The 27,329-nt window shown below is 45.4% G+C and overlaps 1 protein-coding gene across 1 annotated transcript in view; it reads right to left on the minus strand.

Moving 5' to 3' along the window:
• The window catches only part of LOC124805187 (acetylcholinesterase-like), a 116,318-nt gene that overhangs the window by 34,350 nt on the left and 54,639 nt on the right, over nt 1-27,329 (minus strand). Inside the window, exons 5-6 of the mRNA XM_047265680.1 lie at nt 26,881-27,080; nt 7,577-7,742 (exon numbers count right to left, since the gene is read on the minus strand). Of these exons, the coding sequence (XP_047121636.1) occupies nt 7,577-7,742; nt 26,881-27,080 (366 nt within the window). The remainder of the gene's footprint in view (nt 1-7,576; nt 7,743-26,880; nt 27,081-27,329) is intronic.

Genomic DNA, 27,329 nt, shown 5'->3' on the forward strand with positions numbered 1-27,329 from the left:
AATACTGCACGGCACCTGGCACATGACCTCGCAGCATCTACTGGACGTGTTGTGTCAAGGTAAACGGGTTTGCAGAAGGCTTCAGCAGAACAGCCTTTATTGTCAGAGACCTGTTGTATGTGTACCTCTTACGCGTCTTCACAGTAGAGTACGTCTAGAATGGAATCATCAACATGTCACTTGGACACTCTAACAGTGGACTGGAAAGTGATTCGCGAGGGATTCGCACATAGAGGGAATGTGGAACACGATTTCGGAACCCAAATATTGTGGAAGGAGATTGGTATCGTGGAGGATCCCTAATAGTGTAATAGTTAACTCTAGAACCCCTCTTCACGAAAGTGTACAGGTGAATCGGCAAGGTTTAACTGCTCTCAGGTATCGTGACGAGATCTTGGGATCTCGTTTACGGTTGTTGCGAGGTGCTGTGGGCCCAGACTTCTTACTGGTGGACCATAATGCTCGACCTCATATAGCACAGGTGGTTGATTTTTCTTGGAAACGGAAGATGTTGCATACATGGCGTCGCCTGCTCGCTCTCCCGATTTGAATCCCATAGACGAGTAGCGTGCCTGGAATTCACTAGGAACATGGCTTGCATCAAGTCACCAACCACTCTCCAAGATTGTGAGCAGTTTCTACAGAAAGAATGGGCGTTATTGCCTCAACACGAGACTGGTGTCATCATTCACAGCATGGCCTGTCATTGTCTGGTCTGTGCATTGCTGCAAGAGGTAGTCACACCCCATACTGAGCACATGAACCAGTTGTCGTAATGTGTGTGCAAATCCCTTAAGATGGAAAAAAAACGAAGAACATTTTTGTCTGTTCTGTATTCTTTACAGTGTTTCCGTTTTGCTATTACCTGTTTATATCGGTTTGTGACCAAATAAAAGCAACCTTGCAAACTTTCCGTTTGTTGCTTTAATTTTGGACATCATTGTATACAATAACCTACTGGAAAACGTCGTAAATTTCAGGTGTTTCTTCTCGGAGGACACTGTTGTATACAGAGATGTAGCAGCACCAGGAAATTATATCGAAATGCAAGAAGACCAGCTGAGAGTCGACACTTCGTGCCGGCATTTTCACTCGACCCTCAACATAAACAAATCTGCCATGTGGTATATAAATAGGCGGAAAGAGACGTTATTGTACCATTACAGGATTGCCGAGCAACCTCTTGAAACATGCACGACAATTAAATAGGGGCGAGTATGCGTATGGAGTGCCTTGAAGTGGAACCACCACATAAAACTCATCTTAGGAAAGGCAAATGACAGACTGAAATTCCTTCGGACAATCTTCGGTATATGCAGTCCACCAACGAAGAAGATCGCTTACGAAACGCGTTTTTAGGATTAATAGTGAAAATAGAGGCTATCCAAAGATGAATATTGTGTTTCGTCACAGATTCGTTTAATAATCGCAAAAACATCAGTGAGATTTTCATCCAATTGCAGCAGCAGATGCTACAAGGGAGACATTGTGCGTTACGGTTAGGTTTATTGTTGGAATTCAAACAGTGTACGATCCTAGAGGAGTCAAACAATATGTTGCCTCTTCCTACGTGCATCTACCGAAAAGAACACGAAGGCAAAATGAGAGAGATTCGAGATTACACGGAAGCTTATAAGAATTTGATCTCCTACCGCACCATTTGAGACTTCAACGGGGAAGGAGAGAATTAACAGGAGAACACAATGTATCTTGCGCCAGACACCTTGAACTGCCCGGTGGTGTATTGATGTAGATGTAAATTTTCAGAGTAGCTTCACATGTACTAAAATCCATTGTTACTTATAAATTTGTTTCTTACTATTTGCTTGGCGTGTTCGACAGGTGGTATGTCCCACTCAAGCTGCTATGATACGTAGCTCGACCTCTGGAAGCAACTAAAGAGGTCGACTCAGGCAATTGTACAAAAACAGAATAATTCGTAAAACTGGATGGGATGATGGCAAAATTTTGAAGGGTGGGACACTGAAACTCACTGTCCAATGATTCAACTTTGAATGAAATTAAGCTTAATGAGAAGTTCAGGCATGAGGGTATCTGAGATGTTAGAACATCACAAGATTCTCATAAAAGAACAGTGAAAAATAATATTGGTATGTCACAAGATTCTCGTAAAATCACAATGAAAAATAATGTTAGTATATTTCATCAGAATATCAGGGGATTAAAAAATGAAGTAGGTGCTCCTCTTGTTTATTTAGGAGATTTAGAAACGAAGGGGCTGTCTGAACATCATATAATCACAGGTACGGAAAAGGTAAATGTAGGTGGGTATATGCTTCCAGCACATGTAAGTAGAGACACTATGGAAAGAAGAGGGGGTTGGCATATATGTTAAAATCTGGTATAGTGTGAAAAATGTAGAAAGTAAAAGATTGTGTGTAGGGTAACATATAGAAGTACATGCGTGTGATCTTAAATTAAATACTGGTAATTTTATAACTGTATCCATGTATAGGTCCCCATTGGGAAATTTTCAGCTGTTTTTGAAAAACTTTGATTATTTGTTGTGCTATCTGTCAGACGTAAGGAAGAAACTGATTGTTTGTGGGGATTTGAATGTAGATTTTCTGAAAGAGTTCGATAGAAATATTGACACTGAAGTATTATTTGGTCCTTTCAATTTGACGTCAGTTACTGATTTTTCTACTTGGATGGTACAGGAAAGCACCGCAGTGATAGACAATGTTTTTATAGATCAAGATAAATTTAATCGAATAAATACTTTTTCTGTTAAGAATGGTCTGTCTGATCACGATGAAGAGCTTGTTACAGTATATGACATAACTCCACACAGTAACACAAAACAGTCCTCCAAAATAGTGCGCTCAATTAACAATATAACAATTGAAAATTTTAGGGAAAGCTTGTGACAGAATGGGATGAGGTGTACAGCGAACCTGGTGCTAATTTAAAATTTAACCTACTTCATGATACGTTTCTAGTATATTTGAAAACAATTTCCCTAATAAGGCAGTGAAATATAATTGTATGAAACCATCTAAAAAACCATGACTTACTAAAGGGATGAAAATATTTGTAAATAGAAAAGGGCAATGTAGCTTATAGCTATGAGGAGTAATGATCCAGAATATTGAAACATTATAGAAACTACTGCACTGTATTAAGAAAAGTTATTAAAAGTCCAGAATTATATGCATTACATCTGAGATTAGCATATCTGATAATAAAATTAAAACAATTTGGAATACTGTTAAAAGGGAAACAGACAACTGAGAGCACAGGAAAACTGTATTTTTCTCAAACTCAATGAAGAGATTGTTAACAAAAAAAGGATACAGCTATTAATTAGAAAATGCAAGGAAATATATGGAAGAGGCATAACTATGCAATTTGTTAAAATTGAAATTCAACTCACCTCATCTACTGAAATTAGGAAAATAATAAATTCACTCAAAAGTAAAAGCTCACACGGAATTGATGGCATTTCTAACAGAGTACTAAAAGCTTGTTCACAACAGATGAGTAGGATTCTCAGCCACACACACACACACACACACACACACACACACACACACACACACACACACACACATATATATATATATATATATATATATATATATATATATATAGTAGCTCACCAAAATAAGGCATTTCTTCAAATGAATTGTAAAACGCTACTGTTACCGTTGCATTAAAAAGTGGATAGGTTGGTGCTAACAACTATGGCCATATTTCAGTTCTGACAGCTTTATCCAAAATTCTTGAAAAAGTAATGTATTCAAGAGTAGCGTAATATATTTCTGTAAAAATGAAGTACTAACAAAATTTCAGTGTTATTTTCAGAAAAGCTTTTCAATAGAATAAGTTATATATATTTTTTCACTGGTCAAATATTAAATGCTTTAAATAACTGAACAGCAACCACTGGAATATTATGCGATTTCTCAAAGGCATTTGACTGTATGAATCATGAATTCTTCTAGATAAGCTTAAGCATTGTGACAGTGCACAAATGGTTTACTTCATAATTAACTGGAAGAACGCAGAAGGTTGAAGTTAACAGTACAGGTAATCTGCAAAAATCAACAACTAACTTGGGAGGTATCAGGATTCAGTCTTGGGTCCCTTATTATCCTTAATATACATTAATCACTTGCCACGCAATATTCATGAGGACACAAAGCTAGTTGTTTTTGCTGATGATACAAGTATAGTTATCACACCCAACAAACAAGAAACAGCTTGGGAAATCGTAAATATCGTCTTTCAGAAAATTATGAAATTGTTCTCTGCATATGGACTCTCACAAAATTTTGAGAAAACACAGTATATATAATTCTCTACAAATGCCATATCACCACTGATAAATGCAGACTATGAACAGAAGTCTGTTGCTAAGGCAGAATATACAAAATTTCTTGGTGTGTACATTGATGAGAAATTGCATTGTGAAAACATATTGCTGATCTACTGAAACGGTTCAGTTTAGCTACTTATGCTGTTAGGGTTACTGCAAATTTTGGTGATAAACACATCAGTAAATTAGCCTACTATGCCTATTTTCATTCGCTGATTTCATATGGCATCATACTTTGGGATAATTCATCATTAATAGAAAAAGTATTCGTTGCATAAAAGCGTGTAATCAGATTAACAGCTGGATCCCACCGAAGATCATCTTGCAGACATTTATCTAAGTAACTTGGAATATTCGCAGTACCTCTACAATTCATACACACATCAAAAAAAGTTTTGCATCATCCCGGTTCCCAGAACTTCTGAAGGTAAACATTGACTGTGGATACTGTATCACAGACACAGTCCCTTTGACTGTTCAGAGAGGTCACTAAACCTACCCAAAGATGTAAACAACCATGCTTGAGCAGCACCTATTAGACGGAGGGGGTCCGACAGCCGATCAGTTAGAGTCATTCCACCAGGAAGGAGGTACATGGCTCGTGTTGCCTGTAATTCAACCATGCCTAGACGGTCAATACCGCTGTTCGATCGCGTCCGCATTCTTACTTTGGGCCAGGATGGCTCTCAACAAGGGAAGTGTCCAGGCGTCTCGAAATGAACCGAAGCGATGGTGTTCAGGCATGGAGGAGATACAGAGAGACAGGAACTGTCGATGACATGTCTTGTTCAGGCCGCCCTAGGGCTACTAATGCAGTGGATGACCGCTACCTACGGATTATGGCTGGAGGAACCCTGACAGCAACGTCACTATGTTGAATAATGCCTTTCGTGCAGCCACAGTAAGTCTTGTTACAACTCAAACTGTGCGCAATAGGCTGCATGATGCTCAACATCACTCCCGACGTCCATGGAGAGGTCTATCTTTGCAACCACGACGCCATGAAGCGCGATACAGATGGGCCAACAACATGCCAAATGGACCGCTCAGGATTGGCATCACGTTGTCTTCACCGATGAGTGTCAACCAGACAATCGTCGGAGACGTGTTTGAAGGCAACCCGGTCAGGCTGACACACTGTCCAGCGAGTCCAGCAAGGTGGAGGTTCCCTCTGTTTTGGGGTGGCATTATGTGGGGCCGACGTACGTCGCTGGTGGTCACGGAAGGCGCTTTAAAGGCTGTACGATATGTAAATGCCATCCACCGACCGATAGTACAACCATATCGGCAGCATATTGGTGAGGCATTCGTCTTCATGGACGCCAGTTCGCCCCCCCCCCCCCCCCCCCACACCGTGCACATCTTGTGAATGACTTCCTTCAGGATAACGACATCGCTCAACTAGAGTGGCCAGCATGTCCTCCAAACATGCCTGGGATAGATTGAAAAGGGCTGTTTATGGACGACGCGACCCCCCAACCACTCTTAGGGATCTATGCCGAATCTTCATTGAGGAGTGGGACAATCTGGACCAACAGTGCTTTGATGAACTTGTGGATAGTATGTCACGACAAATATTGACATGCATCAATGCAAGAGGATGTGCTACTGGGTATTAAAGGTATTGGTGTGTACAGCAATGTGGACCACCGCCTGTGAAGGTTTGTCTGTATGGTGGTACAACACGCAATGTGTGGTTTCCATGAGCAATAAAAATGGCGGAAATGATGTTTATGTTGATCTCTATTCCAATTTTCTGTACAGGTTCTGGAACTCTCGGAACCGAGGCGATGAAAAACTTTCTTTTATGTGTGTATATTCACTTAGTAAATTTATTATTACTAACCCATCCCAGTTCAAAAATAACAGCCAAGTGCATAGCTACAGCACTAGAAAAAAGGATTATCTTCACTACTCTGGGGTGAATCTGACTTTGGCACAGGAAGGGGTGAAGTACGCTGCCAAAAAAATCTTTGGTCATTTGCCAAATAGCATTAAAAGTCTGACAGATAGCTAACCAACAATTAAAAACGAATTAAAAGAATTTCTGAATGACAATAGATGAATTTTTAGATGTGCAGTAGTAAGTGAAAAAGAAATAATAATTATATTGTGTAAAGGAAACTTGTGTCAAAGTGACACATTCCAAATAATTACGAAGTGTCATATTCATGATCTATGGAACAAGTATTAAGGTAGTGTATTATAATGTAATGTAACATAAAAATTTCACCATTGGTTTCTTTTTGTCACAATTTTTTTATCTTAGTATCCATGCAGTTCCCTAGAATTCCACATTATTCCAGTAAGATGTCCCCCGATGACAGCATTCGTATTCAAGCTTGTGTTTAATGTGTTCAAAAGGTGTCATACAACCAGCCAGTTAATGATTATGCTTACAAACATATATGAAGAAAAAAATTGGTACTTCATGAAAGCGAACACTCAGAATGAAGGAAAGATATTTGCCAGTTGTAACATAAAAACGTCAAAATTAGAGAAAGCCCATATTTACAGAAATTTTATGACTTCTATTAGAAAGATCTTTTCATAATTGTTAAAGACCACAATGTTACCAGTCGCCATCAGCATTGAAAACTGTTTGGGCCTGAGGCTGATATTACATATTTCTTCCCAAAAGCTATTTTTTCCATCACTAATCGTATTCCCATCTCGACATTTATCTCATTTCCAATACAGATTAGTATTAGATACAGGTATTCAGTGGAATTTATTCCATAGGAATGTGAAAGCAAAATCATTAACCTATAATTTCGTTGTTGGTGCTGAAGTTTCTTACGTTTTTATGGTGCTCTGTGTTGCCATTGTAACTTCTAATTGGGAAGTAAATATTGTATGAAGTTCAGAGACACAACGATATTAGTAATTACAAACAAGTCATCACCTTAAAATTATTACCCGAAAATTAATACGTCGACACATGGTTTTAATCAACTATTAAATTTTATACCTCAGCAAATTATTCTGTCGTTAATGTTTATTCATGTGTCGTTGATAATTACTGATATGTCAGATGTTCCTTGTGATTTCGAAAAACCTGAGGTGTGAGGTTCTATTTCACCTGAATGGACATTGTTGATGGAATCAGTAGTGTCTATGACCAACCAAAAATTGCAGAAAAGCTTGTAGAACGCTTACCGGCCAGGATTCAGGATTCTAAGTCAATGGTCTGACTCCGACACCTCTACAAAGCGTATCCGACAGCAGACTTACCGATTATGAAGAGAACGCCCTCGCCCGAGTCGACTCCAGTGAGGACCGGCACCTTGTTGAAGCGACCCTCTTTCAGTACAGTGATGGGGTGCTCTCTCACAAAAGCATCCTCCACGTCTGGTTCGACAACCGGAGCGAAGGCCAGACGCGCTAGCTTCACTTTCTCCTGAAACACCAGCCATAAATGCAAATTACATTGTAAAAAAAAAAAAAAAAAAAAAAAATTATATTAAAAGTAAGTCAGGAACATTACCACAAACTTGTGGTATGCCGCATTGTTTCACACCCTAAGACACACCTAATAGAAATCTATCCATATTGTCCATGTAGTACTACGCGCCTTGAAAGAATGACTTTTTCGGAAACCCGTAATTGTCTCCCATTGCGAAACATAAGTTTGAAATTTGGTTGAAAGGTGCCTACGATCTTCTACCCTAATGTTCGTCACTTTCGGGCTCGACGACAGACTCTGCTGACATTATCGGAAGTTCCAACCCCTATCTAAAGATGTCGTGAGGCTGAATTCGCATTAAACGTGCTCTGATAGCTTTGGACGGCAGCACGACCGTAAATTAAGCTCTTGTGTACAGTTTGGGGCCTTTAAAAAATGGTTCAAATGGTTCTGAGCACTATGGGACTCAACTTCTGAGGTCATTAGTCCCCTAGAACATAGAACTAGTTAAACCTAACTAACCTAAGGACATCACACACATCCATGCCCGAGGCAGGATTCGGACCTGCGACCGTAGTGGTCGTGCGGTTCCAGACTGAAGCGCCTAGAACCGCTCGGCCACACCGGCCGGCTATTTAGTGTCAAAAACCATGTAAATCACCAAGCAAAACGCTTCGGTAAACTGTGCGCACTCCAGAACATTTAAGTTTCAAGAAATCTCGGACAGACAAAAGCAGCGATTGTTGAACTGCTCCATGTGTGAGAAAACATCAAAACGTAAGTTTTGTATACATTGTATATTTGTTAATGTCTACTAGTTTAATGCCTTTGTGCTTTGAGAATATATTGATGCTTCACGTTTTTTTTTAAAAAAAAAAAAAACTTTATTGATACAACAACATTATAAAAAAACAAAAAAAGAAGGTATTGTGATACAAATTATTTATAAACACAAAATATTGTATGATACACACAAAACCCACCACCTTATGTAATTAGTGGGTCCAATTATTATACTTGAACAACAAGCAGCTTATACTACTTAATTAATGGCACTTACTATGGACAGGGTTAATCTAACTACTTGACTACTCTAGTTATTCTAAATCTAGCTGTTCTGCAGCGTTACAGGTGTGCCAGACTAAATACAAACCTACTAAAACGGCCTACTCACTGAGCTAATCCCAGTGAGCGTGCCCCTGGCACTGGGCTGGCCAACTACTTTTGGAATCGCTGCAGTTCCTACCTATGTTAGTGATGTTAGTATTCTAATTTTACGTTAATTCTAGTGTAACTACTTCCTATCAAATCTTAGTGCATATGTCAAGTCCGGGAATGGTGCTCCTGCTCCCCTGATCCGGTAGCGCGGCGGATTCCAGTTGTGAAGCAACCGGCCAGTACCGCGCTCGGCGGAAATTGCAGGTGCACCTGAGTCTTCATCGGGTTATATTTTTTGATTTCTAACCGTGTTGGTTACTAATAAAATCCCTCAAGATCTTTTGGGATATTTCATTTGCTAAATTGTTGAGGACATTGAAGGTCTCGGCAGGTCGCAGTAGTGTGTATGTGTCCCTGTTTGGTAATTGATTCCTAAGTTCGAGCGCCACATCGTCATATAATGTGCAGTCATAGACGACATGTTCGGGTGTTCCATCCGGAGCACCACAATCGCACGCTGGTGTCGCCCGTTTTCCAAATCGACATACACTCCTGGAAATGGAAAAAAGAACACATTGACACCGGTTTGTCAGACCCACCATACTTGCTCCGGACACTGCGAGAGGGCTGTACAAGCAATGATCACACGCACGGCACAGCGGACACACCAGGAACCGCGGTGTTGGCCGTCGAATGGCGCTAGCTGCGCAGCATTTGTGCACCGCCGCCGTCAGTGTCAGCCAGTTTGCCGTGGCATACGGAGCTCCATCGCAGTCTTTAACACTGGTAGCATGCCGCGACAGCGTGGACGTGAACCGTATGTGCAGTTGACGGACTTTGAGCGAGGGTGTATAGTGGGCATGCGGGAGGCCGGGTGGACGTACCGCCGAATTGCTCAACACGTGGGGCGTGAGGTCTCCACAGTACATCGATGTTGTCGCCAGTGGTCGGCGGAAGGTGCACGTGCCCGTCGACCTGGGACCGGACCGCAGCGACGCACGGATGCACGCCAAGACCGTAGGATCCTACGCAGTGCCGTAGGGGACCGCACCGCCACTTCCCAGCAAATCAGGGACACTGTTGCTCCTGGGGTATCGGCGAGGACCATTCGCAACCGTCTCCATGAAGCTGGGCTACGGTCCCGCACACCGTTAGGCCGTCTTCCGCTCACGCCCCAACATCGTGCAGCCCGCCTCCAGTGGTGTCGCGACAGGCGTGAATGGAGGGACGAATGGAGACGTGTCGTCTTCAGCGATGAGAGTCGCTTCTGTCTTGGTGCCAATGATGGTCGAATGCGTGTTTGGCGCCGTGCACGTGAGCGCCACAATCAAGACTGCATACGACCGAAGCACACAGGGCCAACACCCGGCATCATGGTGTGGCGAGCGATCTTCTACACTGGCCGTACACCACTGGTGATCGTCGAGGGGACACTGAATAGTGCACGGTACATCCAAACCGTCATCGAACCCATCGTTCTACCATTCCTAGACCGGCAAGGGAACTTGCTGTTCCAACAGGACAATGCACGTCCGCATGTATCCCGTGCCACCCAACGTGCTCTAGAAGGTGTAAGTCAACTACCCTGGCCAGCAAGATCTCCGGATCTGTCCCCCATTGAGCATGTTTGGGACTGGATGAAGCGTCGTCTCACGCGGTCTGCACGTCCAGCACGAACGCTGGTCCAACTGAGGCGCCAGGTGGAAATGGCATGGCAAGCCGTTCCACAGGACTACATCCAGCATCTCTACGATCGTCTCCATGGGAGAATAGCAGCCTGCATTGTTGCGAAAGGTGGATATACACTGTACTAGTGCCGACATTGTGCATGCTCTGTTGCCTGTGTCTATGTGCCTGTGGTTCTGTCAGTGTGATCATGTGATGTATCTGACCCCAGGAATGTGTCAATAAAGTTTCCCCTTCCTGGGACAATGAATTCACGGTGTTCTTATTTCAATTTCCAGGAGTGTAGATATGTCGGATATGGCCCATGACCTGTAAGAAAATGCAGCAGTCCTCTGCTCGGCTCAAAGTGGCTCATTTGAAGCCTTTCTCTGATGTTCGGTAGTAGCTGGAATACCCTTCTTCCCGTTTCCTCAGTTTCCCATTGCTGTTGCCATAACTCTTCGCCCCTTCTCTTTATTGCATATCTATCGCCAACTTGTACCCCCATGATTTCCTTGGTCTTATCTATCTTTCCTTTGGAGACCCAGTACCACGCTCCCTGTTCTCTAATTTTTATGTCTAAGGGACATAATCCTATTATTGTCAGTAAGGCCCCCCCAGGTGTTGTTCGGTATGCCCCGACTGAACGCAACAGCATGTTCCGCTGCACCCATCTTACGGTCATTGCGGGCACCACCCTCGTGAGCCTGTGTGCCCAAACCCCACTCGCATATCCTACTAAGGATGTTAGGATACTGTTGTGATAAAGTTTGATCAAGTTGGGAGGTAGGTGGAATCTTCTATGGCCTGTACTGATAAGATTATTTAGAACTTCTAATGCTCTCTGCGTAATGTTTTCTATATGAGTATTATAATTCCATTTTTCGTCTATTGTGACTCCTAGATATCTAGCCTCTCTACGCCGAAGAACTGGAGTTCCCTCTATTCTGACGGTTGGATTTCTGACGAGACTGCCTTTCATTAATAAATATGTGGATTTGTGTGGTGCAACTTTCATCTTTGCTTCTTGGCACCATTTCTGAAGCACTATCATAGCTTGCTCTACCTTAGGCTCGAGTTCCTCTCGCCTGCGGTCGCCTACCAGCAGGAGGAGGTCGTGAGCATAAGCTATCACGTCTAGCACGTCCTCACTTAGTTGTAATTTCTCTAGGAGGGGTTCTATGTTTATATCCCAAAAGAGTGGCCCCAGAACTGATCCCTGGGGACATCCCTTCGTGATGGTTTTAGTTGTTATTCCGCTAGGTGACGATAGCCATACCTCCCTGTCCATGCAATAGCTCCTCAGACAGCCATAGAGGGGCCCTGGGCACTCCTTCTCACGCAAGCGGGAGAAGAGCGAGGGCCATCACAGGTTGTCGAAGGCGCCACTGATGTCTACCATGATGCCTACCACATACTTGTGCGGGGTTGAGCTGCAGACCTCAGCTGCCAGGGCAATTGCGTCAGACGCCGATCGCCCCGGCCCAAAGCCAAACTGCCTGTCGCTCATCCCACGCAGTATCCTATGCGCTGTCAGTCTGTCAGCCAGTAACTTCTCCAACAGTTTTCCTAGATTGTCCAGGAGACAGATTGGCCTGTAGGATTTGGGTTCTGTGGGGTCCTTATCCTTCCCTTTTTTAATGATTATTACGTTGGCCCTATTCCAGATTTTAGGGAATCTCCCTGTTCTTAGACACTCATTGAACAGTCATGTGAGAGACGCCACTAACTGGGGGGGGGGGGGGGGCAAGGAACTGCACCACCTCCGCGATTATGCCGTCTGGCCCCGGTGCTTTGCCCTTTTTTAGTGTTTTGATTTGTGCTGCCACTTCTTCCTCTGAGAAGGGGTACACCATGGTGTTGTTGGTGTATTCATTTAGATCCTCCCTGCGAATTTGTTGTTGGAGGTCATCCTCCTCATTTACCTCATCATCTGGCAACAGAGTGCGCAGGAGAACTTCAGCAGTTTCCTGCCACGACTCTGTCATTCTGTCTCCGTCTCTGATTGTCGAGAGAACCGCAGGGGACTGATTTTTTCCCTAACCAGTTTGTATGGTATTCGCCAAGGATCTGTGGCTAGCTGGCTCAGAACATACCTCTCCCAACTTTTCATTCTTACTTGTTTTAATTCATTGTGGAATCGTTCTCTTTCTTCCCTGTACTGCTGCAGCCAGAACTGTTTTTCTTGCCAGACGGCACTTCGCTGGTAGTACCTCCTCGCCCGTCTCACAGACTGACGCATACGTTCAAGATCGGCAGACCATGGCGATGGGGAAGCCGCCACGGCTCTCCTCCTGGTTGGCACAGCGGCCATGACCGCGCTAACTATCGACCCTACCAGCTCTTCGGCGTACCTATGTATGTCCAGGTCACCTTACGGCAATGGCGAAATGTCACACTCCCGAGCCAGGCAGTCCCAATCAGTTTTATTGTAATTTAGTTGGATCTCCCATCCTAGGTCCCAGCGGCACTCTTCTTCTCTGAGGCAGAAGGTAATTAAGTTGTGATCACTCGTAGTGGCGTGTTCAATAACTTTCCAGCCTTCAATGATGCTGATGGCGTTAGCACTTGCCAGGGTGACATCGATGTTTGTCCCCTGCCCTCCACCTCCACTATAGGTGGGGGGATTACCAGGTTTATTTGCCACTACAAGTTGGGAAGCCATGATTAATTCTTCAGCCTTCTCACCATTGGCATCCCTTGTGCCGCTGTACCACATAGGGGATTTGGCATTGATATCTGCTGTAACAATTACCTTGCGCCCGCATAGTGTCGTGATGATTCTCGCAAGGTGGTCTGAGAAATCTTCGAACATGTTTACGAGGTGTATTACTCCTACTGGTGTTTGTAATTCTACCACATTGCAATGACTGTTTGATAACTGTGTTAGTGTGGTGGCCCTTAGGGCCTTGTTTGTAACTATTAAGACTGCCTTCGGCTCTTCTCTGGTAGAGATAGTATGCCAAGTGGTAGACATGAAGGAGATCTGCCCCGCACTGGAGTATGGCTCCTGCAGACAGACTACATCCAGTCTCCTCTCCTCCACTACCTTCCGAAGCTCTTGCATGACCAGCCGACTCTTATGGGTGATTATTTGTCCTATTACAATTTCAGATGTTATGGGAAGTAGGTGTGGAAATAGCAATCAGGCCATGGTTTATTGTAATCTGAGGCAATTCGGCCATTTGCAAGGACTGATTGCACAGAGATCTCTTGCATGTTGAATTCCTCACCTCTTCTCTCGAAGACCCTTCTGAGCAAGTCACGCAGAGCTCCGAAATCTGTGGGAAGATTCAGTGACTTTAACTGTATCCTATCCACGGCCTCCATTGTCGAGAAGGTGACCTTTCTGCCATATTTATGCCCTATACGTACGACGTGCCTGAGTGCTGTGGTAAGGACAGCTGGCTGCTCCAAGCGTGAAAGCTGCATAGCAAGCTCCAGGTTCGGGTAGATCCTTCTAAGATCCGGATCTGGGGCTCTCGGAAATACTTCCATATGCATTGTACTTGTGATTGTATTATCTTGTACTACGGTTTGGAGAGACCCTTCCTGAAGCGGAACCATGCTATTACTTTCTACCGGTCGCGGACTGTCTTCTGTTTCCTCTTCTGGCTCCGTCTGTATGCATTGGTCAACCATGATTGTCTGTTTTGGGCTTGTTATTTCATGATTGGTGATGAAGATATCTGCCTCTGGGTTGAGTGTCGAATTGACACTCAAATGATCCAGAGTCTTGGGCTCTGTCAAAATATCTGAGTCAGCCGTTTCTTCTATTTCTTCAATTTCTATTTCTGGTTCGGTTTGGGTGCTTGAATCAACCACAGTTATCTCCTTTTTCTTTATCTCCTGGACAGATTTCAGAAATTCTTTGAATTTCTCTGCTCTTTCTGCGTCCCTTTTCTTCTTACTTGGAGATTTTCTTTTGTTGGTTGATCCGATTTTGTTGTTGCCATTAGCCATAATCTGTCCTGGAGATTAGGCGTTGTTCGAGCATTTTATATGTTGGGCAATTTCTTCCGGTTGTGCCGCACGTCTTTTTGCCCCTTCGTATACATGGTATGCATACAGCGGATTTCCTACAATCTTTTCTTACATGATCGTCCTCTCCACATCTGGAGCAGGCCGGCTTCCTACTGCAATATTTATGAATATGATCAATGTCCCCACAATTGTGGCAACGGGGTACGATTAGGTAGTCTTTCACGTTTATGGCGTGAAAACCTATGTACACCCTGCCCATAGCTGTCAGTGTTCTCCATAGTCCCCCTGTAACTTCGGCAACATGGTGAACTACGTCTCTGTCCCTAGGTCCTGTCTTGAATCTGAGTTTAAAATCTTTTAGAAAGGTTTCCATACTTATGTTTGAATCGCCAAGGTTTTGTTGATACAGGGTCTCACATAGGTCCTCGTCCGTCATTGATTTGGGGACATCATACAAAATGACCAGTGGATTTCGCTTTCGGGGGGGTTCACATTTTACTGACTTACATAATTTTTGGTTTTCTAAAAGCTTATTTTTATCTTCCTCTGAAGCTACATCTACAATAACTACATTTTTTGTTACCTTTACCTTGTTAATCCTGATCTTTTCTTTAACAGGATTTACTGTGGTAGCAAAAACTTCCTGCACCTTTTTAATGTCCTGGCCGGGTAATGGTCTTAAGAAGACTGCTGTGTCTGGTCGTTTAGAGACTTTTGCAATGGTCTCTTTTGTTGTTTGGGCCTTTGGCGCAGCTTGTGCTGCGACGCCGGCCCATGTCTTCCCTGGTTGTTTCCTGAGCCGTTCGTTTTCCTTTTCCAGCTCTTCAATTCTCCCTTCTAGTTTCGCATTGGCTATCGCCCATGCCGCCAGTTCATTTTTAATTGCCTGCACTGCGGCCTGACTAATTTTCCCATTTTTAATTTTTTGATCTAAAAGCTGTGTAATCCTCATATGTCTGTCTAGATTGCTTTCTTCCGTGGTCTGACCCAGGCCATCCTGTGGCGAGGGATCAGATAGCATCGAAGCCCTTATGGGCGCACTTAAGTCTCTTGTCTCTTCAGTAGCCATCATCGTTAGACAAGTGAAAAAAGGGTTGGAAGCCCGTCTCTTACCCCGGACCGGCTCCTCTGGCATGGGGGGGACTAAGATGCAGCTCGCCCACCAACCTCGTCCCTAGGTCAAGGGCATCCCTGAGCCGCCGAGTTCAGTACACCGTTGCCAGTGTCCTGGTCCCCTTCAGTGGCCTCGTCACCGACGATTTCTCCCAGTGTTTATCGGCAAGTGACCCCGCACTCCGGAGAAGCGGATGCACTTCTCGTCCTTCGCCGCCTACAAGCCCGAGCTCCCACCTTGCAGGCCAGGGACCCGCTCCTACTCAGGTGGCGGGCCGGTCACCCAGTCGTTCGACGGTCTGGACCCAGCTAACCTGGCCCAGGCGATGTCACCACCCCCTGGGTTTGGCAGAACACGCCCCAGTTACCCACGGGCGCGGCGAAGCGCACTTGCCGACTCGCGCCGAGTTCCCACGCCCACGCCGACAAACATGCAGAGCACCAGCTGGTATTGTGCCCTGTGAAATAACGGAGGGACAGATGGATAGTCCCTCAGACACAGCTCCCCCTGTGCCATGCACCCTTTGCTTTCGCCTTGGGTTGGGGGCGTTTAACGTCCTACCTTGACGGGAGTTTAACGTCCTTCCTTGACACACTTGCTTCACTTTACAGAAAATCTCTGCTTATTTTTTTCTTTAAGCTCACCATGATTTTTCAGAGTATGTAAGCTTTGTTACAGGTTCGCTCTTCATCGCGGTATCTCGATTGTATTCGGGAAGTCATTAATGTGTTCAATTTCCAATCTGACAACATTTTACAAAATTTCACTGTTTTGCATTCATTTCCATTTGTTATTATTCAAACTGGTCCCTTAGGTATTTTCATCGAAGTTTCTGATTGCGTGAAGGCAATCCGGGTCAAAGGTCAGTCGCGAAACCACCTTCACGTCATCAAACCTTACGTCTCCTGAACACAGTCGAGAACCGACACATCGGCGATCATACATTAATTTTTTTCTCTTTCTAAGTCGTATCAAAAACGGTAAAGCAGAACTGCAGTGAGTACGCAATCTAGTGTTACAGGTTGCATTCTTTAACTTGTCGGCAAACATTGCCAAATATGATAATATTCTTCTCGGGTGTGCAGCCGAAGCATAACGTCATCTGGACACAGTATTTCAGCCGTCCACCTGGCCGACATCTTCAGGTCAGAGTGCTGGTACACGATCTCGCCAGAACTGACTTCCGGCTAGATCGTGTACCAGCACTCTCACCTGAAGATGGAGACCAGGTGGACCGCTGAAATATTGTGTCAAGATGACGTTATTATCCGGCTGCACACCCGAGAAGAATATTATCAATTATTACGCCGGGAAAGCCTTCGTAGTCACACTGACAGACATGATTATCATTACAGTTATATTTTTTATTAAATGTGTGTGAATATCAAAATCTATAACACTAGAAAGTCTGTGGCACAATGGTGCCGTATATGCTCAAAACTGAGTAGAAGGACAGTCAAAGAAATGTGTGCTTTGGGCTTCTTGAGAATATTGCCAATGACCACGACAGGTTCAGTTGTGTTATCACAGATGAAAAATCCTAGATTTTTTAGTAAGATCGTCAGACAACACGGCAAAGTGAGGAATGGCACACTGAGACACTTCATCGGCCGAAAAAAGTTCGAATGAGTAAATCAAAGACAAAACAATGCCGATTTGCTTTTATGACAGTAGGGGTATAGTGCATAAAGAATTTGTTCCTCCAGGACAAACTGTCAACTAAGTGATTCGCAAAGATGTCCTTGAAACGCTCAGGAAAATCGTGAAACGAGTGAGACCGAACACTGCGGACAATTGGATGCTGCATCATAACAATGCCCCATGTCACACGGGCACTTTCATCACGGAACTTTTGGCCTCAAAAAGCATTCCTGTTGTTCCACAGACCCTCTGTTCACATGATCTGCGTCTTTGTGACTTTTTCTTTTCATGAAATTCTTTAATATCTTAAAATGACGTCATTTTAGGACTCTCAAGAACATTCAAAAGAATGTGTCTGACATGTTGAATGCCCTACTAGTTGAAACCTTTCAGTGCGCCTGCCAAGACTGAGAACAACGACTCCGCCGGAGTATAGCTGCCTAAGGGAACTACTTTGAAGTGGACAATATTTTTGGTTGAAAAAAATTACAACTTAGGTAGATAAAAATTCTGTCTCATTGCTTTTCTCACACAACTCCTATATCATCCATTGCAGCGGCCGCAAGTCGCAATACTTCCCTCCAACAACGGAGGGTAAACAGCCTACACTCTCAAGTGAAGCGACTCCGCCAGCGAATTTTAAGGGCCGGAACTATGTTTCACATCACGTATGACGCGGAACTGATAGTGCGGAACTTAGTACCACTGGGCCCCAGGTCATGTGTCGCGTTCTGCAGCTTAAGCCGAGAGATTTCCAGTGAGGTTTAGATTGACCGCCAGTTCCAGTTCCAGTTCCAGTTGTAGCCTCCACTATAGATCCAGTCATTGCACCTCAGCCATCTGAAGAGTATCGACCGCTCTTCGGCAACACCTGACACTCCCACAGCAGTGGCTACGCTGGGTACTAGTCTGTACCGTATTACAAATTAACTTAGCCTCAGACCAGGACTGCCACAGGCTAGGAATATTGTACAACAATCTCTTGAAGATAAGTATTTGTGTCTGACTGGATAAAAATGTGTTTTTGGAAATGGAGTTGCCGTTTCACTAGTTGTGTTTGTAGACAAGCGTCCCTGATATGCGATTAGGAGTACTGCCCTTGGCCGGCTGCTGTGACCGAGCCGTATACATCAGAGACAACAACGGCAGAGTTATCGACTCAAAGATCTTTGAACGTTCGTTTGTCTGTCATGGAAAAATCTAAAAATAATCTGTGTACAATGTTTGTATCTATTGAGATTTTTAGAAACATAATATTCATTGATGTACAGTATCATCCCACGTACACAGACCTTAGTCACCATTCAAATCCTCATGACAAAAAAATCAACTTAGAAAAAAAACTCATACAAGACGTCGTCACTAAGAGACGTCAGGCGTATTATCTCTAATTTTTCGGTATGTATCTGAAATTTCGGTTTTGCAGTGCGTAGCTGGGGCCAGCCAAAAAAAATACTACTCATCACGTCTTTCAAGCGAAGCCCAGCGTTGAGGGAAAATATCGATTTGTTTTGCGTTACAAATAAAAGGATTTTTAAGGGGGAATCTTATGTTCCAATTTGATAGAACGGTTCAAAATTACTCTAGTGTGATATTAGTTTTATCTACATTTTGTGGTGTCACCGCCAGACACCACACTTGCTAGGTGGTAGCCTTTAAATCGGCCGCGGTCCATTAGTATACGTCGGACCCGCGTGTCGCCACTATCAGCGATTGCAGACCGAGCGCCGCCACACGGCAGGTCTAGAGAGACTTACTAGCACTCGCCCCAGTTGTACAGCCGACTTAGACAAGAATGGTTCACTGACAAATACGCTCTCATTTGCCGAGGCGATAGTTAGCATAGGCTTCAGCTACGTCATTTGCTACGACCTAGCAAGGCGCCATTACCAGTGTATATTGAAATGGAGATTATATCTGTACAAGAGCGATGTACACCGATTATGGATTAAAGTTAAGTATTACAAGATTTTCGTACTTTATTGCAATTCTCAAGACATTGTCCTGTTCCAGACATCGCGCCAGCCTGCGTGAGCTTATAGCGTGCATTTCGGCCTCCTCTAACAACACGCTGTTGACACTTCTGCCAACACTTCATATTGGCGACGAGCTAAATCGCGTTTGTACCAATTGATCTTGCCTTAATTTACTTGTGTCATGGCTTCGCCACCATCTCCAGATGTACTGTCCGAATTTTATCGCTTGCAGAATCAGCAGACGCAGGCCTTATTGGATGCCCTTGGACAGCTCGTCCAGGGTCAATGTGCAATGCAAAACGATGCGGCCGCCGCCGCTCCACCGCTACCGCAGCCACAACACGCAGTTGCGCCACCCTTTCGTCCGTTTGATGCGGCACTGGAAAGCTGGACGGAGTGGTCACGCCAATTTGGATTCCATCTCGCCGCCCACAGAATTCAAGGTAACTAGCGGCAGCCTTTTTTGTTGGCATGTGTAGGTGTGTCCACCTACCGTGTGATAGTGAAATTGTTTCCCGACGCGACGTAGCAACTCTGTCCTACGAAGAAATTTTGTCTGCATTAGATGCATATTTCAAAGAAACAGTCAATGTAGTTGCAAAAAGGTATACGTTCTTTCGTACAAAACGTACGGCCGGTCAAACTAACAGGGAGTGGGTTGCAACTTTGCAAGGCCTTACTAGGGATTGTGCTTTTGAGTGTGAATATGGACTCCCTTATTCAGATACTATGGTGCGTGATGCAATTGCACAGAACGTTTCTGATGTTCGTATACGGGAGCAAATTTTGAAATTACTCAATCCCTCCCTTCAACAAGTGATAGACATATTGGATAGGCAAGACACACTTGACTTTGCTCAGGAATCATTTGAAACTTCGCCAGCCATGTGTCACATTAACCGGCCCGCCGGGCGAGCTGCACGGAACAGTAAACAGCCCTCGCGCCTGTCCGCGCAGCCATATGTGCCGCGTAAGCAGACCAATGCGGTGCTCAAATCATGCCCGCGGTGTGCTACTAGACATTCGTGTGAGAATTGCCCGTCACGCCAAGCTATTTGCTTTTTCTGTAATAAAAAAGGACATGTTCAGAGTGTTTGCCAGGAAAAGCTCAGAACGGACACTCACAACCATTCCAGGCCCTTTGCTTCGCGCCGGAATCGAACCAAGGATACTCAGGCTCGTGAACATTCGCCCATGGGCATTCTTGTAGTTAATTCCACTCCGCCCAGTGCCACTTTCTCTATCAGTGACTGTGTTCGTCCCACAAATAGCGTGCGTTGACGTCGCCGGAAATCCCGCCAAGTCGCAAGTGCTTCTGTACCAGTGTCAGTTCACGTTGTACGAGACAGTCGCTCTTGTCGTCAGCAGGACAATAAACTTTTTGTAGACTTGGACATTCATGGCAACGTGATCCCATTCCAGCTCGATACCGGAGCTGCAGTTTCATTGATCAATAACGACACGTACAAACAACTGGGCACACCTCCGTTGCGTGCCGCAAATGTTAAGTTAAATAGTTATTCAGGTCAGAAGATCCCTGTGTTAGGACAGTGCAGCCTTCCTGCAACATACAAGGGACAAACGAAACTTGTGTCATTTTACGTACTTCGTTCTTCTTCTGCAGTGAACCTGTTTGGTTTAGATTTATTTCAGTTGTTTAACTTGTCAATAGTCAATCAGGTCCTCTCAGTGAACCAGACTGTGCCTTCAGACAGTGTTTCTCGTCTGTGTGAAGAATTTGCAAACATTTTTGCACCGGGCCTTGGTTGCGCTAAGAACTATGAAGCACATTTGGAACTGAAAGTAAACGCGCAACCGAAATTTTTCAGAGCGCGCAATGTTCCCCACGCATTTCGTGATGAAGTCGCAAGAACATTACACGATTTGGAATCACAAGGTGTGATTGAACGTGTGCAGGCTTCTCTCTGGGCATTACCCTTAGTCATTTTGCCAAAACCTTCCGGAAAATTGAGACTTTGTGTGGACTTCAAAGCTACAGTGAATCCACAACTAATGATTGCAACTTTTCCGTTACCCCGCCCGGAAGATGGTGGTGGTGGTTAGTGTTTAACGTCCCGTCGACAACGAGGTCATTAGAGACGGAGCGCAAGCTCGGGTTAGGGAAGGATTGGGAAGGAAATCGGCCGTGCCCTTTCAAAGGAACCATCCCGGCATTTGCCTGAAACGATTTAGGGAAATCACGGAAAACCTAAATCAGGATGGCCGGAGACGGGATTGAACCGTCGTCCTCCCGAATGCGAGTCCAGTGTGCTAACCACTGCGCCACCTCGCTCGGTCGCCCGGAAGATCTTTTTGACAAACTGTGCCCGGGTAAATATTTTTCGAAGTTGGACATAGCAGATGCGTACTTGCAAATACCAGTGGACAAAGAATCCCAGCGAGTTTTGGTGATTAACACGCATCTTTGTTTGTACAGATTCAAAATACTACCATTCGGGTGTGCATCCGCCCCTGCATTGTTTCAGCAGTATCTGCAAACTGTTTGTGCGTCGGTCCCTACTGCAGCAAACTATCTGGACGATATTGTGATCTCCGGAAAGACAGAATAAGAACATTTAGCCAATCTCCGAACATTATTTCAGGTCTTGCGACAAAATGGTCTTCGCTTGCGGAAGGACAAATGTGTGTTTTTTGCTCGTGACTTACCATATCTGGGCCATGTACTCAATGCCCAAGGCACACATCCCAGTCCCGAGCACCTACGTGCCATACAAGACTTACCTTCGCCGCAGAATTTGAAGCAGCTACAGAGTGTGCTGGGCAAAATCAATTATTACCACCGCTATATGCGCCATGCCTCTTCCATTTCAGCTCCGCTGCATCGCTTACGCCGTAAAGGTGTTCCGTTCGTCTGGACGACGGAATGCGAACGCGCCTTTCGCCAGTTGAAATCGGCGTTGCTTTCTAACACTTGCCTTACGCCATTCGATCCCCAGAAACCCCTTTTGTTGATGGCAGATGCATCGGATTTCGGGACCGGTGTTGTGCTTGCGCACAAAGATGGATGGCATGATCGCCCTATTGCCTTTGCGTCCAAATTGCTCTCGTCCGCACAACAAAATTATTCACAGATCGAGAAAGAAGCGTTGGCTCTCGTATTTGGTGTCACAAAGTTTCATGATTTCTTGTATGGTCGTCACTTTACCACCATCATCACAGACCACAAACCTTTGACATCGCTTTTTCATCTGAACAAGCCTGTACCTCCTCGTACAGCGCAGAAATTCATTCGCTGGTCTATTTTCCTCTCGCAGTACCGCTACGATATCTTGTATCGGTCCACCGCTAAGCACGGAAACGCCGATGCGTTGTCCCGTTTGCCTGTTGCTGAGGATAGAGCATTCGCTTCCTCCGAACTTGCTTGCATGTTCATTGATGCGGAAACCGATGACGTGGTCGAATCGTTTCCGATTGATTTTCGTCGTGTAGCTACAGCCACAGCTGCTGACCCTGTCCTTGCTACCGTTCTGCGTTTTGTTGCTATGCAATGGCCCTTGTCAAAGTCACGGATCGGGGATCCGTTGGTTCGCCGAATTTTTGCTCACAAGGAGAGACTTTTTGTATGACGTGGTGTTTTGCTGTTGCGTTCTGATAATGATCAGTCCAGGGTCGTGGTACCACGTTCGTTACAGTCCTCTGTCTTACAGCTTCTCCACCAAGGACATTGGGGTATAGTGAGAACGAAACAACTTGCTCGTCAGCACTGTACTTGGTTCGGAATCGCTGCTGCGATTACGAATATGTGCTCTTCTTGCCTGACATGTGCCGAACAACAATCCGCACCACCGCGGAAATTCGTTGCATGGCCGAAAGCCACTTCTCCTTGGCAACGCTTACACATCGATTTTGCTGGTCCCTTCTGGAATGCTCGATGGTTGGTTCTGGTCGATTCCTTCAGTAATTTTCCTTTTGTTGTCCGGATGTCTTCCGCGACGTCATCTGCCACCATCCAAGCGTTATCCGCTATCTTTTGCATTGAAGGTCTTCGGCAGACTATTGTTTCCGACAATGGCCCACAAGTCATGTCCGCAGAATTTCAGTCATTCTGCAAGGCCAATGGTATTCAACATGACATCCGCGCCATTTTCGCCTCAGTCAAACGGTGCCGCTGAACGATTGGTCCGGACTTTCAAGTCACAGATGTTGAAGTTGAAAGAGTCGCATTCTCGGGAGGACGCGTTATTGCTCTTCTTGTCCTCGTATCGCTCTCAGCCCCGAGATGGTCGCTCGCCGGCTGAGTTGCTCCACGGTCGTCCTCATCGAACCTTGATGTCTTTGCTGCATCCGCCGCATCAGGTTCCTGTGCAGCGGCAGACAACTGCTTTTGCTCCAGGCGACGTTGTCTCTTATCGCAACTATCGCGGTTCACAGCGTTGGCTCGCAGGGCGCATTCTTCGCTGCCTCGGCCGCGCTATGTATTTGGTTTTGGGGGCCTCTGGTGAGGTGCGTCGGCATCTCAATCAGCTGCGCCTCTGTCGTCGCACGGGTTCTGCCGCTCCTCGTCTGCTTTCAGTGGCGGTGCCGTCCGGTCAGCGCCCTGGGGATCCATCTACTGGCTCGCCTCATCCCCAGGTGTTACCGACGCTGCCTTCCATTTTGCCCCATGGCGACGCGCCGCCGCCGCCGCCTGTTCTCCCGCCGGCGCCGCCCTCAGTGGACGCGTCGCTGCTGCCGCCGGGCGCCTCCCTGGGTCACGCGCCGCCGATCGCTTCCCGTGACCAGCTGTCCTCCGACATGGACCTCTTGCCCGCTCCGGACCAGATGTCGTCTTCGCCCGTCGGCTGCCCCGACCAGATGGAGATCGACTCTTCGGCCCCTCCTGTCTCTTTCCGGGCGCATACACCGCTTGTTGGCGTGCACCCTGGACTAGGTTTTCAGGCGTTTCCTAGCTCCCCTCGGACCGAATGGCCGAGTGCGGGTGGCACAGCCTCGCCTGTTGTTAGGCTCCCCACCTCGTCGCATACGTCAACATGGGGTCCTCCCCACGGCGGGCGGAAGCCTTATAACACAACCGTTCGCCGATTTGCGGGGGAGGAATGTGGTGTCACCGCCAGACACCACACTTGCTAAGTGGTAGCCTTTAAATCGGCCGCGGTTCATTAGTATACGTCGGACCCGCGTGTCGCCACTATCAGCGATTGCAGACCGAGCGCCGCCACACGGCAGGTCTAGAGAGACTTACTCGCACTCGCCCCAGTTGCACAGCCGACTTAGACAGGAATGGTTCACTGACAAATACGCTCTCATTTGCCGAGACGATAGTTAGCATAGCCTTCAGCTACGTCATTTGCTACGACCTAGCAAGGCGCCATTACCAGTGTATATTGAAATGGAGATTATATCTGTACAAGAGCGATGTACACCGATTATGGATTAAAGTTAAGTATTACAAGATTTTCGTACTTTATTGCAATTCTCAAGACATTGTCCTGTTCCAGACATCGCGCCAGCCTGCGTGAACTTACAGCGTGCATTTCGGCCTCTAACAACACGGTGTTGGCACTTCTGCCAACACTTCACATTTATTAACTGGTGCAGTAAAACACCAAGAATAACCAGCACTCCAGCAGCTACAGCGCCGCCCTGGCGTGCACTGACTGCCACCGCCATTAGGACGTTCCTTATTTTCCCACCAAAATTTTTCTTTTCGAAATATTTTATGCTCATTTTTAAATGTTTTCTCTTTGGTTACATCTACTATGGGAAAAATTCATCTGAGTGGGATGACACCCTTGTCGACTAGAGTGACATGTTTTAATATCGGAATTTTAGATTTCGTAGTTTTTCGTTAGTGTAATAGGTAGTAATGACCGGATAAAATGAAAATTAAACGCCTTTTTATCTCTTAGGATCCGTTTAATGTTTTCTTTTCAGTGATTCTTTCTTGCCATCTAGTTACAGTTTACGATGTTCTTGAACGCAACAAAATACAAATTCTTTTTGCGCCACGTCTACAGTCAATAGTCCGTCTAAATCTTGCATTAATTTAATCCAACGTTTCTGCAGAGTCATAAACAACTTACAAGTCCTTAATTACCCCTTTACCACCCAAAACTGAGATGCTGCTCATCCCTGTCGAAGGGCATTCTTGAATAAAATTAGTGTTCATGATCTTCAGGCAAGAGAACAGACCTCTGCTCTTGATTGACGCGAAGTCGCTAATGTTTTCTCTGAAATGAAGATGAGAGTGCATTTCGAAAAGGAAATTAGCGAATTAAAACCACTAATAAATGGTAATTAGAATAACACTAAACTCAGTGCACTCAAGTCGGCCGGGGTTATAGTGCTTCGATCGCAGCAAAATTTTATATATATATATAACAGAGGGAAACGTTCCACGTGTGAAAAATATATCTAAAAACAAAGATGCTGTAACTTACCAAACGAAAGCGTTGGTATGTTGATAGAGACAATAACAAACACAAACACACACAGCAATTTCAAGCTTTCGCAACCCACGGTTGCTTCATCAGGAAAGAGGGAAGGAGAGGGAAAGACGAAACGATGTGGGTTTTAAGGGAGAGGGTAAGGATTCATTCCAGTCCCGGGAGCGGAAAGACTTACCTTAGGGGGAAAAAGAGACAGGTATACACTCGCAAACACACACACATATCCATCCGCACATATACAGACACAAGCAGACATATGTAAACGCCAATATCTCTGCTGGTGTCTGTATATGTGCGGATGGATATGTGTGTGTGTGTTTGCGAGTGTACACCTGTCCCCTTTTCCCCCTAAGGTAAGTCTTTCCACTCCCGGGACTGGAATGACTCCTTACCCTCTCCCTTAAAACCCACATCCTTTCGTCTTTCCCTCTCCTTCCCTCTTTCCTGATGAAGCAACTGTGGGTTGCGAAAGCGTGAAATTGGTGTGTGTGTTTGTTATCGTCTCTATCAACATACCAACGCTTTCGTTTGGTAAGTCACAGCATCTTTGTTTATATATATATTTAAGTCGAAAAATAAGGGACACCCTAACCGCCAAGCAGCAGAGCTGCTTCGTCGCTGCTGCAGTACCGGCTATTTTTGGTGTTTTACTGCCCCGGTTAATATGTATGTCGATAAAACAGATATCGCACTATACTAATTTGGAAACGGTTTACCGAATGACCTCGTAAAATTCCGCATTAAAAATCATTTTGTTTGCAACGCTAAACAAACTGACGCTTATCGTCGACACTGAATGTCTCATGAAATACCTACACGAGCCATATTTGCTTGGGTTGATTCCAGTGACACACGGCAGGAACGAGACTGTAGATGGTTGCTGAAACATCACAGAAAATACGCCTGAACGACTTAGGAGGGAGGGTCGGTATAAAATGGTACAGACTACACTGAAGCTTATGTAAGGGAGGAATGAGAAGGTTCTTCACAGAATTGCCGAGGAAATTAATGTTGGGAAGAAACTAGAAGAAAGTACAGCGTTAGTTAGGACATTAGGGATTAGCTTCCATCAGTACCCAACCGGTCGGAGAACTGATGTTCCAAACAGGATGCTAGACCTCCTGGGACGTCAGTGGGCCCAACGACAGCCAGAGCTGCGCCCCCTGGCTGCCAGCTATACTCACGTCGTCAGTGAGGATCTCCTTGCCGCGGTCGACGAGGTCGCTGGCCTCCTGCGCCCTGAGGAAGGCCGCCAGCTCCTGGGAGTCGTTGGTCTGCAGGCCGAGCAGCGCGCCCAGTCGGAAGGCCATGTCGCGGGCGTTGGGGAAGATCCCCCACGGTGACACCGACTGCCCGTTCTGGATGATCACCCCGCGGAACAGACCTGCGCATACGTCCGACTTCTAAGGCAGGCGCAGCTTCAGCCCGAAAGACATAGTAAAAATTATCCCTGCAACCCACATCGGAAGTCAGCACATGTCGAAGCAAATTTGTTATCTCGACACCAAACTTAACCTCAACTAGCTGCAACGAAACAGAGAGAGGAACGCGAGTGAAAAGAGAAACCACATCAAAACTGACTAAAATATCAGAGTCTGATAACAAATTTGTTTCCACATGTGCTGACTTCCAC

Source organism: Schistocerca piceifrons, chromosome 7, assembly GCF_021461385.2.
Source record: "Schistocerca piceifrons isolate TAMUIC-IGC-003096 chromosome 7, iqSchPice1.1, whole genome shotgun sequence".
In the NCBI taxonomy this organism is placed as follows: Eukaryota; Metazoa; Arthropoda; class Insecta; order Orthoptera; family Acrididae; genus Schistocerca; species Schistocerca piceifrons.